Source organism: Tigriopus californicus, chromosome 9 (genome assembly GCF_007210705.1).
Source record: "Tigriopus californicus strain San Diego chromosome 9, Tcal_SD_v2.1, whole genome shotgun sequence".
Lineage (NCBI taxonomy): Eukaryota > Metazoa > Arthropoda > Copepoda > Harpacticoida > Harpacticidae > Tigriopus > Tigriopus californicus.
The window spans coordinates 15,403,857-15,418,294 of record NC_081448.1 but is presented as its reverse complement, the minus strand read 5'-3'; the positions used below and the strand labels follow the sequence as shown (position 1 = coordinate 15,418,294).

The 14,438-nt window shown below is 40.9% G+C and overlaps 2 protein-coding genes across 2 annotated transcripts; one reads left to right on the top strand and one right to left on the bottom strand.

Annotated features, from left to right (window-relative positions):
• The first annotated feature begins 34 nt into the window (after positions 1-34).
• LOC131886520 (GDP-D-glucose phosphorylase 1-like) lies at positions 35-1,385 on the top strand. The gene is made up of 2 exons (XM_059234884.1): positions 35-286; positions 539-1,385. Exons 1-2 carry the CDS (start codon positions 40-42, stop codon positions 1,156-1,158), a joined length of 867 nt encoding a protein of 288 aa, XP_059090867.1. The 5' UTR covers positions 35-39; the 3' UTR covers positions 1,159-1,385.
• Positions 1,286-8,266, bottom strand: LOC131886519 (tolloid-like protein 2). Its single transcript, XM_059234883.1, has 7 exons — positions 7,999-8,266; positions 7,819-7,908; positions 6,154-6,449; positions 2,530-2,834; positions 2,209-2,467; positions 1,944-2,127; positions 1,286-1,843 (listed from the first exon to the last, which is right to left on the bottom strand). The coding sequence occupies exons 1-7, from the start codon at positions 8,147-8,149 to the stop codon at positions 1,398-1,400; spliced, it is 1,731 nt and encodes a 576-aa protein (XP_059090866.1). The 5' UTR covers positions 8,150-8,266; the 3' UTR covers positions 1,286-1,397.
• Between the last annotated feature and the right edge of the window lie 6,172 nt (positions 8,267-14,438).

Genomic DNA, 14,438 nt, shown 5'->3' with positions numbered 1-14,438 from the left:
TTAACTTTAATAACTTCTTTTTCCATCCAGAAGTGAGTAATGTTTCTTAACCAACCTGACGTATGCGAATATTGGAATTCAGTTGGCTTTTTTAGACTAATCGGGGAAGTAGATATGAGCTCGAAAATATTGAAGTCGATGGCTACCACAGCATTTGAATATTCAACTACCGATCTGCGTGTGAGTGCTACTGGAAATAAGACTCGATTTGATGAGCTGGTGGAGACTCGATGGAACCAACACATGGATGCGGGACACTTCCGGTATCCGTTTTCGTCCCCTGAGAGTAAGATTCTACCAGGGAAATACAATTTCTTGGCTCAATTGAACTACAATCGGGCGCATAATCGCCGAGCTCCTCAATCCATGTTGAGCCTTCAACAGCCTTACAACCCCGATGGGTTTAATTTCACTAAAATAGACCTTAGTAAGGAGTTGGTGCTTGATTTGGCAAAACGAAGTATTGAGACGAAGTCCAAGCATTCTATAATCATTAATGTCAGTCCTCTCGAAAAGTGTTCGTCCTTGGTGGTTCCAGAGATAAATGAGAGACGTCCTCAGTTGCTCACCGAGACTTCGATTCAAGTAGCCTTTGAAACCATGCTTCTGAGTGGAAGTTCAAGCCTCAGGTTGGGTTTCAACAGTTTGTGTGCATATGCTAGTGTGAACCATCAACATTGGCATATGTACTATTTGGAAAACGTCAAACTTTATCTCGAAACCGCGGAGGTTCAACCTCTGCCAGCGACCAATGGCCGATGTTATGAGTTACTCGATTATCCTGCTCCTTGCTTTGCTTTTCAAATGAAGAGTGTTGAAGACATTGTCGCAGTTTCCAAGTCTGTGCATTTACTAATTGAATATCTAATTCGCAATGATATCGCGCATAACGTATTCATGACTCGAGGTCAAAATTTCGACCGCGATTCGAAAGATCAAGTCGTCCGGGTGTTTGTGTGGGGCCGGGAAAGCGTGATAGGATCCAAGGACCCTGGTGCATTTGTGATTGCTGTTTGCGAACTGGCCGGACAGATACTCATCTACCAAGAAGAATTCTTTAAAAATGTGTCTGAGGCGGACGTTGCTCGAAAGCAAAGAGAAGCGACACAGTTTGTGTTTGCAAAAGTGAAAAACGACCTTTGTAATGTGTTTTCGTAATTTGATAGAACGGCTCATCATCTCCAAGAATGGATCCCGCTTCCGGTTTCTTGGTCCAAGATTGTTTGTGTTTGTGAACCAACCCACAAGATCATAGTTTTCAGTGTGATTGATTTATCTTGCTGATTTAGCATCTTGAGCACCATTTTCCAGTGACCAACCATAGATTGATTGACTAAAGCATTTTTTATTGTCCTTCAATAAACGTCCAAATTACTTAAGTGGAATTGAAAACAGAGTTATTTGATCAAACTAATGATTGGGTTCAATACAGGATAGAATGGATTCACAATAAAAGGCCAACCGGGGAGTGAACCAATTGGAATTTGCTTTTGGCATAATATTCGAAATGAATTCTCATGAATCAAACCAGTGGCATTCCGGAAGAGGACCACTGAAGCAAGATGAGGGCATTGGACATTTCCCCCTAGGTAAAATTCCCCTTCGGTAGTCCCACCAGGGGGAGCAACCAATCGATGTGCCACTGTCCAAGCTGCCAAAGTATAAGCATCCAGGGGCAGGAATCGGGCCAACCAAATGTTGGGATTCCCTTGAAGGATATAGTGGGGTGCACCGTTAACGTTTTCTTCAATCAGATTGTAAGATCCCAAAAATGCTTGATAGCGAGTGGCCAGGATAGAGGTTGGATCGTCGGCAATAAGAGTCACGTGAGAGCAACACTTGGCTTGAAGAGGAAAAGTGCACAGAGTTATGCAAAAAAAAATCTTAAAAAAAAAAGAATGGAACGCGTTACCAACAAAATGACTCAAAGCAACGATACCGACCTTTAGCTTTGGACCATTTGGCCTTAAAGTAAGAGCTTTGGGATCCATGATACACAACGGTGAGCGAATTTCCCAACGACGAGATTACCTCGGGAACCTTTTGTCCGCAGAACGTGCCAAGATGAGGCCCAAGTTCTTTGTTAGCGTTGATGACAGTCAGATTAGACCGATTGCAGTCTTCGATCTGAAAGTAAAGTGGTCTTAACGTCTAATTTTAGTACAATAACCCGTGGCAGATGGTTATTTGCACATGCTTCCATCTCACTTTAGAGTCGGGAAATTCAAGTTGCACCAGGAATCCATCATCTACCGAAATCAACCATTCACAATCTGATTTGGCTGATGCTTCGATCGATCCCGAATCGCCGTGCAAATGGCCTCCACAACCCGTAGTAGATGTTCCGTTACAGTTGTAGGCTCTCTGCAATTTTTGGACATCCTTGGCAGTCATTGAAGGTGCAGAAAATTTGATTGGGTCTGCACTTTTTGATATCAAAGTGGGCTCACTCGCATTGATGGCGAAACTAGTATTAAGCAATTTTCTTAAAATTAACAAGTAAATATCAACATTGACTGGACAACTTACAAATGAGTTTCATAGTGCATGATCGATTGGTAATCATACCCAACACCCAAGTTAGCTCGCACGAGTCCATTGGTACAATTATCACGGCGGGCATGCTGAACGTTGTGAGTTGTAGCTTCCCGCCCAAAGCATAATTCGGGTGGATGAGAAATATCTTCTTGCCAAATGTCTTTAAAAAAGTTGTAGGCCATATCTGGGATGATGTTATTCCAATTCACTCGAACAAAGTCGTCTCGATCGGGACGTTGATGTTCATGACCAACGCCCAAAAGATGTAGCAGTTCGTGAGCGATCACTTGAGAATACTGAAAGAGAGAGGGTATCTTAGAGTGCGATTCAGCTTTGGTTATTCCTTGCTCTAAATTGGAACACCTAAACATACAGTTTTCAGTGAGGAAGGGAAATTTTGTTCTACCTTTGATGATTAGACGGAATTCTGATCCATTGGCGTTGATGTTTTGAAGAGCAAGTGAACAATGAACACATACAATAAATAAAGTAGGTGGATAACGGAAAGAGCATTGATACCTAGCCGAGTAAGTTTGTTTGCAGAACGTTTTTGAGAATTTATACCAGCACAAGCCACATAATTCGTTGATTAGAGTTAAACCTTCTTTAACTATGAACAGCACGTTTTCTAAACGTTTCATGCCTCCATCCACACTACATCTCTCACCAATTTAAATTTCATTTCACTCGGACTATTCGCGTCTAAACTGGAAATTACAACTAGCTAGGAGCTCATACAATTGATTATGCATCAAAGTATCTACTAGTCCACTGAATAACGGTTAGTGAGTCAGTCGACAGAGGTCTCTTTCATAGGGTCAAATATTGATATTCGTGTCCCCTCCACGGATGGATCGCTAATTATTATTTTCAAGCACTGAGGATCGCAAATGAGAGAAAATGGTTTCACCAGTAATAACATTACTTCACGTGAATGCAAGGTAGTCAATATTGAACCAAGTTTGTCCATTGGAAAATCATCAACTTTCTTTCAACTTGGACAATTCATTTTGAACCAGGAGTCAATTGAGGTCCCTGGGAAATGGAAAGCCATTGCTGATGACATTCGACGAAATGAAAGGGACCTGAACTTGAACATCATGCTCGGTTGAGATCCTTACAAGTGGAATAAATAACAAACTCGAAAAATTGTCATGTCACACCCATTTTCTCCATTAAATTTGATTATTTTCCCTACGCTATTCAGGAGAAATTGTTGTGTTTTAGTCTGTGGTTAACCCCCATATTTATGCCCCTAATTTTGAATGCACAGGAGAGAAACTATACCATACAAGGAGTGTAAGCTGCAACTTGTACCCATTTGCATTTCATTCATTGACATTATATAATCAAATGGAAAAAATACCATTGACTCCAAGCCAAGTGGCATTGACCATTGCAACATGTCTTGAAGCCATTTTTTTATTGCTGACGGTGAATGCGGCAAGTTTCGACTTACGACATTTGGAGCACCTGCTTACGTTGTCTCTGCTCCCATTTACTTGGACGACACAATTGACGAAATTCAAAGGTTTCGTCCATCACAGACTTAGGGGTACACAAATAGAAGACAAAAGTAAATTTGATGAGCAAATCCAAGCAAAAGTCGTACAAGCTTTTCAGACGTTATTTCTTTGTCTTTCTTAGGTTTTTCTTCTGTCTAGTTCTCGTTGCATCCGATCGAGCATTGCGTACATTACATTCATTCCAATGAACCTGGCAATAAAATCTACGTTGTATAAACAAGCTTAATTGAATTTCTTTGTATTGTTATGGATACAATTCGTCACGACTGCCTACTCAACCTCCGAACCAAGTGTATGTAAGCAATAGCTTTAACTCCTTAACCCTTCACTTTTTTATATTTGATATTTGGGCCACACGGGTCGGACGTCTGGGTCTCGTCTGGCTAGAACGCAGAGACAGCACTCACACCCTCCATGTATGTACAATTTTAATAAGCTATGCCATCTCCTATGTGATATCACAACGGTTCATCGCCCTGCGAGTGTGAATAAGCGTCTCAAAGGGTTCAAAGTGTTCTTGAGACGAGTCGGGGAGGAGAATCGAACCGGGGAACTTTGTCTCTTCAGGTATCTTCCTCTCCACAAGCCTCCCGACCTGAGCTTCATTTCCAAGTATACTTGAACGTTTTCAAGGACGAGAAAAAGGGACTTGCTTGACCGTTTCTTTTCAGAGGACCAGATGTGAAACCAAGAATTTCATTGTCACATATTTTGGAGGGAAATTGAAAATTGTTAGCATTGCCAACGTCACGGTCGGTCTGGAATCGATTGATGAAGGGCCCACCTTGTTCCTAATACCACTTTTAAACATATGGGGGGCACGTTTGGTAGGTACTTTGGTTTGTTGGTACCAATACCAGTGGTGCAAAATTGGCGTTTCAAGCATGTTTTTGCAAGTCTGACCTTCCTTGCACGATGCCATGAAGACAGGCCACCTTGGTTGAACTGAACTTGAATTGCTGGTTTTGTTTAAGTTGTACGTACTGCCATTTTGTTTGCTGTTACGGGAGCTTGCGTAAGCGATTCGAATTTTTCTATTTTAACTGAGCTTTGAATCAGCCATCGGCTTATTTAGGAGTTAATGGCATGTGAGCTCAATCCTGAACCATGGTGTTTTTTCTAGACACTGAGCTATGTACGTACGTAGAGATTGAAATAAATCTCCCCCGATTTGCTGGCCTCCAATTGAAAATGTTCAAGTTGACACCAGAAGCTCCAGTCGTGAACTTTATTCCTTGAATTCCATCTCACGTTTGGCAAAGTCGAGTTCCAACCCACATTTCAATGAACCCGGACCATCGAAGACAGACTTTCAGGGAGCTTTTAGACTCGGAACATTATTTGACCTGTAACAGGAGCAAATGGACTTAACCACTCTCTTTGCTTCTGTGTCCGTACTGATGTAAACGAAATATCGCAATAAAGAAATCAAGTGCGGGGAGAATGACCATCCATATCGTCTTCTTTACTTTTGCATTTCGTTGAAACCAAAATTATTTCTCTGTATACTGCAATAAAGTTCTTTATGAAAAAACTATCAAGTGACAACATTATATGCAACTTAGTTGTACCTAGAAGCTATGGTTGGTATATCAAGAATGATTGCGACAGAAATGGAGACGAGCTCTCATTTGATGCCAAGCTCGCATACGCCTTTGAAGACGGCTTAATAAGCTTGTTGCTCCTACGCGAGTGATATCATACATCATGCTCAAAACTTCTGAAATACCAAATTCATATTAGAAGAAAACTACATTCGCTAACATGTGCTAAGAGCCCACTGAGTGAAAGTGCCCGTCCTTGATGATGAAATTCTCAGTAGTGGTGAGGGTTTTAGCCTCTCGAATTTTCATAAGACGCCGTTTCTATGTACCCTCATGGTGTGCTTGGAAAGTTTCTCAACTCGAGTAGTTCAACTCGAGGACTCTGTTGGAAGGTGCATAATTGCCTACGCGTACTACTGTAAGTACGTACATGTGTTGTACATATGTCCGTCTTATACTACGTACGTACGTACGCTTTGATCTTTCTAATTAGCAGTAAAGTGAGGGCTGTTTATGTTTGTGTATGTTTGTGTGACATCACTCACCATGCAAATGGGCCTATTCAGATGCACTATGTGCTGTCCTTTGCCCGCTTGGTAGTGGTCATCGGCGAAGCAACCCATATGCTCGCCCAGATAGAGGTGAACAAAATCCTGGTCTGATCCCGTTTTGGCCGAGAATGTGACACACGAGTTCTCCTCGATGTGTTGGAACGCTTGGGCGATTATCACTCGTTCCTCAGACGTGAATCGGTAATCCATGGAGTAAGGGATGCGATTGTTGGGCCATCGATACACCACATAGGTGAAGTAGTTCCGGAACCGGACTCTCCGGTCTAATGCTGATAAAGGGAAAGAGCACAACGTTTGTTTATGAGTACATACAACAATCGGCCCTCGTGCTTCATGACCTGGGATGCCATTGGTAGAAGTAGTTTCATGAATTAGGAAACAATAGATACTCTCACATTATGGGCAGTATTTAAGTCGCATGGCCCTGACAAAAGGGGTGACATTAACTGCACTTTTGCTTATAAAACGATGCATCCGTGGCTTTTTGCCTTAACCAAAGGAGCTTATGCATACGATGCCTTGCCCGTTTTGTCAACATTTTTCTCCTTTTTTAAAAAGCACTCGAACTTCAAGGTAACTTATATACTAGAAAGTTAGTAGTTTGTAGGTGTCATGTTGGGCAAGATATGATTGATGGTTATCTTTACAGACTCACCAATAGAAAACGTCAAAAGGAAGCAAATTTCAAGGTGTCGAGATTTTATTTCAATGCTATGATTCAAGCATTATTTAATCTAACTTTGAAAAAGGATTCAATCTCAAGTTTTGACACCCCGAATTCTCAAAAGATGTGGCTCCATCTACGAGGTGTATTTGAAACAGCTTTTTAAACTACTAGAGATTCCAAAACCGATTAATTGAATATATTTACTTTGAATATTTCACCAATTTGGGAGCAGTTTTCAAGATTCGGGTGTTTTTTTTGTACAAATATAAAACCGCAAGAAGAACGGCTTTTGTTTCCAACAATAATCCAGTCTGATTCCTTTTCACTCAAATTGGTTCATAATGAACAACGATGCTATAACCATGCAACTGAAAACAAAATACCTGCATATACATGCTTGCAATACTTGTGCAATAAAAACTATTTCATCTATTTCAAAACAAATATTTCGAGACTTATGCTTCTTTCCTCTTTTACAATGATGTTTTTCCGAAATTTAACCGGCAAATTGCCCCCAAATCGGTGAAATATTCAAAATTGATATGCACTTATATTTTGGGGGAGTCTTCAGTTGTTAGTTAAACTGTTGCAATTACATCTGGTAAATGGAACCATGCTAGGCAAAGGTGTTTTTTTCACAAAAGTTGATCTTTTAGTTTCTTTCACAAAGAAACACGCAACTAAAAGCCTTGGCATTTGCGCAAACACGTCACTAAAAAGTATGACCACCGTGTTCAGTTGGATTAAATCTGGACAATATTCTTCAGTTTGAATTGGTCAACATATTAAATTATTCAACCGATCATCAAAATTTCGTTGGTTTAGATATTACCAGAAAGATATGGCTAAAAAATATGTTTTCACACACTCATGAATCCATTCGAGCATTGCATTATGCAACATTCAAATGATAGTACCGGTAAATTCACTCATGTTAACTCCACGTGAAAGGACTCAAAGTTTTCATTCACCTTGGAGTTTGACGGCGTTTGAGGGTGGAGAAGTCCAAGGCGATCTTGAGGCGATCGCCAACTCTGTTCTAGTTAGCGGCGGAGCTGTGGCTGAAGATGAAGAGGAGTCAATGAATGGTCCATTCATTCATTGTCTTGCCCCCATCCACGACCGAAACGAAGTGATGCGAATTGACTTACCAGAATCGGGGAACGGATTTAGAGCAGGATTAAATGGAAACGACTGGCTATTGACACCTGACCAACAACAACAACAACAACACGAAAAACACACAAAGATCAACCAAGACTGATTGGGCCATCCTGTCATGATTCCTTCCGAGCTGTTCATTGACTGACGGAAATTTCCCTCGCATTAACCGACCATGCTATTCCGTAAAACCACTGAAGCACAAAAGAGCTAAAATTCGTACTACAGGACGTGTAATATTTCGTCTGTTAAACTCGGATAATCATTGGATTTCACATGAACGAGTTCATTGACGTGGTGGGTTTTCCGGTTGTCTTGAAAAACGATTTCTTGGCATAGCAACGCAGCACTGGGCCAATGGTTGGCCTAAACAGGCCTATGGGCGTTGTCTCACCACACACACACAGCTGAGCTACTAATTTCATTGGAACCTTACAATAGAAACCGAAACATCTCTTCAAGTATGGATGAATGGTTGATGTATTGGATCACGAGGTAACAAAGGACTTCGTCCAAAGCAAAAAGTGATTAAACGTAATCGAGAGTAAAAAATCAATGCCGGCAAGAACCCATGGGGCCATTTATTGGCCAAAATACTACAATCTTCCAGATGCACCCATTGGCAACCTACTAATGCATTAAGCAATGATAATAACAGATCTACCGATGAGTAGAACCAGCCAAAAAGTCATTTTTGAAACCTCAGCGAAATTCTAAAACAGATCTAAACCTGAAAGAAAAAGTCATTATTGGTCCCTTGTGTGCGATTGTCAATTGGATCTGTATTCAGTTTTCAAAATGTATTTTCATTTTCGTTCAACCTTCCTCTTTTCAATTTTGAAAAAAAGCCATAAAGAGGGGCCAAAATTATTTTTAAACATTGGAAAATGTGCTAGTGATGTTGGAAATATGATTAATTTAGGCCGAAAAATCATACAGTATGTTAATTTCAGGATGAAAAACTGTGAAATAAGCGAGCTAATAAAAAGTTTTAAAAGATCACTCATTACTAGGAGTCGGAAAGATAGGTTGTGATCTTGGTCAAAATAGTTTTTTGGGGTTTTGAAAATTAGCCAAAAGTAAGCTCCCAGAACATAAAAATAGGTCATGAAAAGGTGAAAAAAGCTTTACATTTGTTTGATTATTCAATTATTATGGTGATTTTTGAGGTAAAAATGCTTGACGATCATCTTGCTCTATGGGCTGAGAATTGCCTATATTTATATCAACGTAAAATTCAATTTCAATGTGCACTCATATCTATGACTTCTATTTAAAAATCGTATTCTAAAGCATCCTGAAATCCTGCTCCAGGACAAAGTAGATGATGAGTGGTCTCTAAAATCATTCCTACCATTTTGTGGGAATCTAAGGCAATTGGATTAAAAAAAAAAACGTACGGTAAAGTACAAAGAAAAATAAAATACGTACACCCCCATTTGCCTATTAATGCCAATCAATACATGCTTTCGTAGGACGAGATGATCAAAATAAAGGAATTCATTGAAAAAAAATTCATCCAAAGGGACTATTGAAAAACCAAACACCACGCCTTGAACGATCCAATTTTAATTCAAACGAGATTGTTTACCCTCTGACTTTTGTCCTGTAATCCCAATTCTTTGCCCTCAATCTGGTTTGTTGTAAAAGTGTTTGCCGTTTTTGCATGGATTTCTCCGCTCACCAATAACTCGAGGAAGGACACCAAAAAAGCTAACCCACTTCCCGTCAGAAAGCAGGCCCTTAGTTTTGGTTCTAACATCAAGACTGCACTCAATTGCAATTTCGAACATAGTTTTGATGGCAACCAACGGGAGGGTTATCAATTGCGCATAGGCAAAAAGTAGATCGTTTGCAGTGTGGTACTACTGTATGCGTTCACCATTTCCTCTTAATGAACGCTCGGGGTTCAATGTCAAATAAATTTTGTTCAGACAGAGCCAATGTAGCCCCAAATTCCTTCCCAACCACCCTCAATTTCTCCTAATTTTTCCCTAAACATGACCAAAATCCTTTAATTTCCCCGAAAATCCTTGGTTTTAGGTTATTTCATGGATATAATTCGTGAGAAGGGTTTTTGGCCCAAAAATGGCCAAAATAGTTTAAAGCCTAATTTAGCGACCCCTACTCATTACAATTTCATCTTATCATACTAAAAAGGAGTACTTTTAAGACCATCCCTTCCCAGGACTGACCTGATTTATATAAATTTGACTGATGAAATTATCTTCAAGCCTAAATGTGACAGTTAAAGGTTTGTGCTAAGTGCCATGCCATAGGCAAAATATTGCAAAAAATTAAAGTATTGAAATTATTATTATTATTATTTTGGTTCAGTATTTCACGGTCTTTTCTTACCTCTACGGGTAATGTACCCCAGAACCCAGAACAATCAAAATGAAAGGCTATCATTAGTCTATTTTTTACCTTTTAATCTTGGGATTTTCGAGAACACTAGGGTACTTTTCAATACAGAAGAGGTACTAAAAACCCAATATACAAAGCGCAATGTTAGACAAAAAACGTTTCTTCGGTTTCAAAAAGTCTAATTTAACAATAGAAAATTCCAGAGAAAAAAATAACTCCAAAAACGGTGTTTTCACCTAAAAAGATATTTTTAAGCATGTTAACTGTGACAGTTTATTAAAATGCAATGATAAATGAACCATTCCTTTTATGGGTAGATGAACTGGAACTCTGCGATTTAATTTCTTATCAAAGAACTATGAAGCCTTACGGTTGATTTCTGCCACAAATGAAAACTTTCAATGCCATTTACATGCCTTCCTTATTTTCTTGTAGGATTAGGCTCTTGGAGCTGGAAAATGTAGGAAATAATCTCGTGGCTCATCCCTTTTTAGAGAAATCGTCATTTTGAATACTGTGCGTCTTGAAATGAAGCAAAAATTGCTTTTGCTTTCTAGCAATTCAGAGTAGACTTTGACTTTGCTGACTCTAGGTCAAATTCTTGACCTAAGTTACATTTTCATTAGCAAGTACCACGTTCATTCCTAAATCCCTTGTAAAGAAAGTGATAATGAGTAGGCTGAATGACAGTGCATGGCGTGAAAAATTGATTGTGAAGTCTGATTCATTCATTAAGGAACAAAGTAGTACTATATGCATACCTTGAGTACGATTTCAAGGCAGGGGATTGGTCAATGGTTAACCCAAAGTGCCTGAAGCCGAGTCCTAAGTTTCAGACACCAACAAAATCTTGAGGAGGAATGGGATTGATTCAAAGTGGAGTGTTTAAAGGGGTTGACCCAAAGGTCTCTGAGCGGAATTTCCTTCCGTTCAAGGCCATAATATTCTCAGCAACCCAAGAATAGATTCATTTTTTGGTCCTTTGCCATGCTAGTACAATCTTGGCCATTCCTACCAGAAACTAACTTTACCTTTAACTTTTCACCTTTTAACTTTAACTTTTTAACAGAAACTTAACGCCAGCATAAGGAGAGAGACTGGAAATATTATCAAGCTTTTGCAGCGGGGCAATGAATATTATAAAAAGGAGGCCCTAAAATTGACCCCAGCGGAACACCCGACATGACATCATAAATGTTACTTTGTGACCCTTCAACTTTCACTATTTGCTTCCTAAAAAGAATGAAGCTTCTTATCCAATCGAGAACGAAAACCTCATGGACCCTTCCAACTAAAAGCCCAATATGATCTACTTGTCAAAGGTCTTGGCAAAGTCGAAATAGACAACATCAACTGACTCATGTCTTTCCAGTCCCTCAATGACCTGCTCTATAAGTTCAATCAGTTGAGTAACCGTGCTAAAATGTGCTCCGAACCCATGCTGACTAAGAGGAAGGACTTCATTGACTTCAAGAATTTCAACCAGTTTGAACTTCTTGATCTTCTCAAACACCTTCGCAAAATTCGAAGTGAGAGAAATCAGCCTATAGGTAGTTACTGGGGAGTGACTTATCTCCCCCTTTGAAAATTGGAACAACATGAGCTAGCTTCAGAGAAGAGGGGAACTTGCCCTGGTCCAAGATGCAACGCATCAAGTACGAGAAAACAGGAGCAAGAACCAGTGAGCATCTCATCAGAAACTGAGATGTCACACCATCAGGGCCAGGAGAACTTGAAAACCTTAAGTCCTTGATGGCCGCTGAAGCATCTTGATCTGTGACTACAAGATCATCTTAGTGCTCAAATTGACTAACCTGGTCAATCTCAACAGACTCATCTTTAGAGCAATGAGCCGTTGCTTCCGAACTCAGTGGGGTTGAAAACACACTGGAGAACTGATATCCAAGCATGTTAACCATAGGCTCTACATTGCTAATGGCTTCCCCATCAACCTCAAAAGGCCCAACAGAGTTTTTCATTTTTCTCTTAGAGTTCGCATAAGAAAAAAATGATTCGACCTGACCTCCTGAACCACCTTGCTCTCAGTTTGTAACTGGTCATATTCGATGGAGGCCTTAATCTTACCCTGAACTACGTCCAACTTTTTTTTTGAGACTAGCCACAATTACTGGATTCGAAGTGCTCTTCAGCCTTTTTCCTAGTTTGCAACTCTTTTTGAACAAAGCCTTCCTATATTTTGGGTGTATTGTCCGTGTCCCACCTTTCGGAACACATTCAGAGACAACTAGATTGGAGCAAACTTGCTCAAAAGCTGAGACTAATTTATCAATGGCTCCATCTATGGGCGATTCCTGTTTCAGAATTGAAACCTGGTTTAGTTCCTTTTACTTTTCTACAATTTGAGGTTAGAAGAACTAGAAATTGAGGCATCATAACAAATAAGTTACTCAGGTTTGTTTAAAAATTCTGAAGCTACATGCATGTATAGACTGATGCAGGCTACAAGAGATGGCCAGAAAAATCTATGCATTTGTGACAAAGAAAAGCGCTAAAGCGAGTAACCAATATTTTTTTTGGTTGTCATGTCGTTGTAATTACCTCACACACTTAAGAAATTCGGTTCCTTTTTGAAAATCCTCTTTATGCAGTTAGTGGGATTGACATCCGTGATTCGAAACGATAATACGTAACGTGCCGAAGATCATTGGGCCAATCAAAAATGACAAATAATAAAAGTTGGCTGGATTTTTTGTCTGAGATTTATGCTACACGCACGCCTCCACTCGTGCTTCAAGAGGTGTCAACGATGAAGAGCCATGAAAGCCCAAACAAACCATTTGAAATAGCATAACCTGGTCTCTACGGAACGTTTGGGTCGGTGGTGTCAAAGTTCACTGACGCCATTCAAATCAACAGGCTATTGACCTGGTCAACCAATTATCTCACTCTCTCTCTCTCTCTCTGCTCAGTGTTCAGTCAGTACCACTCAAAGCCATTATCCTCTCTAGTTTTGGAGCCCTATACTTTAAGTACCCATCCATCCATCCTTGTCCACCTGACTCTAGGTTCCTGGGCAAGGAAGGATGTGTTGTCAAGGGGACTCTCCAAGAGGGTCATCTGAGTGCCGGTCATCGATTTAGATGGTCAGATAAGGTGGATGGATGAGGGGGGGCTACACCGTCCGATGATGGACGGGGTACACGAGAGCAATGCGATATGGCCATAAATAAGTTAGCTTGGGGTTATATTTAGAACAGATTCTCCGAACCATCATTCGACCACCTGAAGCCCAAGTGAACGCAAGATGAAAGCGGTGAGTCTCGGAAAATAATGGTTTGGAAAACCACCGCATCTCTAATAACTACCTACTTTCAGGCTATCTCAACCTTAGTATTTGTCTTAGCCATCAATGGAGGCTCTGCCTGGCCTTATGTGGAGGGTTTCTCGTCGGTGGATACCAAGAGTTCCTCCTGTCATTTCCTGGATGCCTCGCCGTTCTTCCGAACTCATCCCAGCACCCAAACGGATGTCCGGTCGAGCGAAGAACTCGACGAGATTGTTCTACTCACTGAATTCTCTCGGTTCATGAACGCCAAGGCCATGGATCTTCTTCAAGTAAGCATTCGAGGGCACACTCACCATAGATTATAGCTGCTGATCTTTCATATACATACAACCGAGCATATAAAATCTTGATCGAATTCATAGGAATTTGCTGAGATTAAGAAGTTGTACGAGGTCAAGAAGCAATTCCAACACTTCCACGACACGCCAGCCATGACTAGACGGTCAGACGTTCGAGGAGCCAGGGACCTCAAAGTGATCGACCCCAAACCTGAACCAGTCCCTACCACTTTCTTTAAAACAGCGCTCGCTCAAGAGGACATGATGCGGGGTGACAGAATTATAAGTACCCTAGATCCAGTTGGCAACACGGGAACAGCTCCACGAACCACAACCATTGCCACCGCCACAGCATCGCCCACCACCGCCGCACCCGCCACCACCGCTGCACCGGCCACCACCGCCGCACCGGCCACCACCGCCGCTCCGGCCACCACCGCCGCACCGGCCACCACCGCCGCACCGCCCACCACCACGG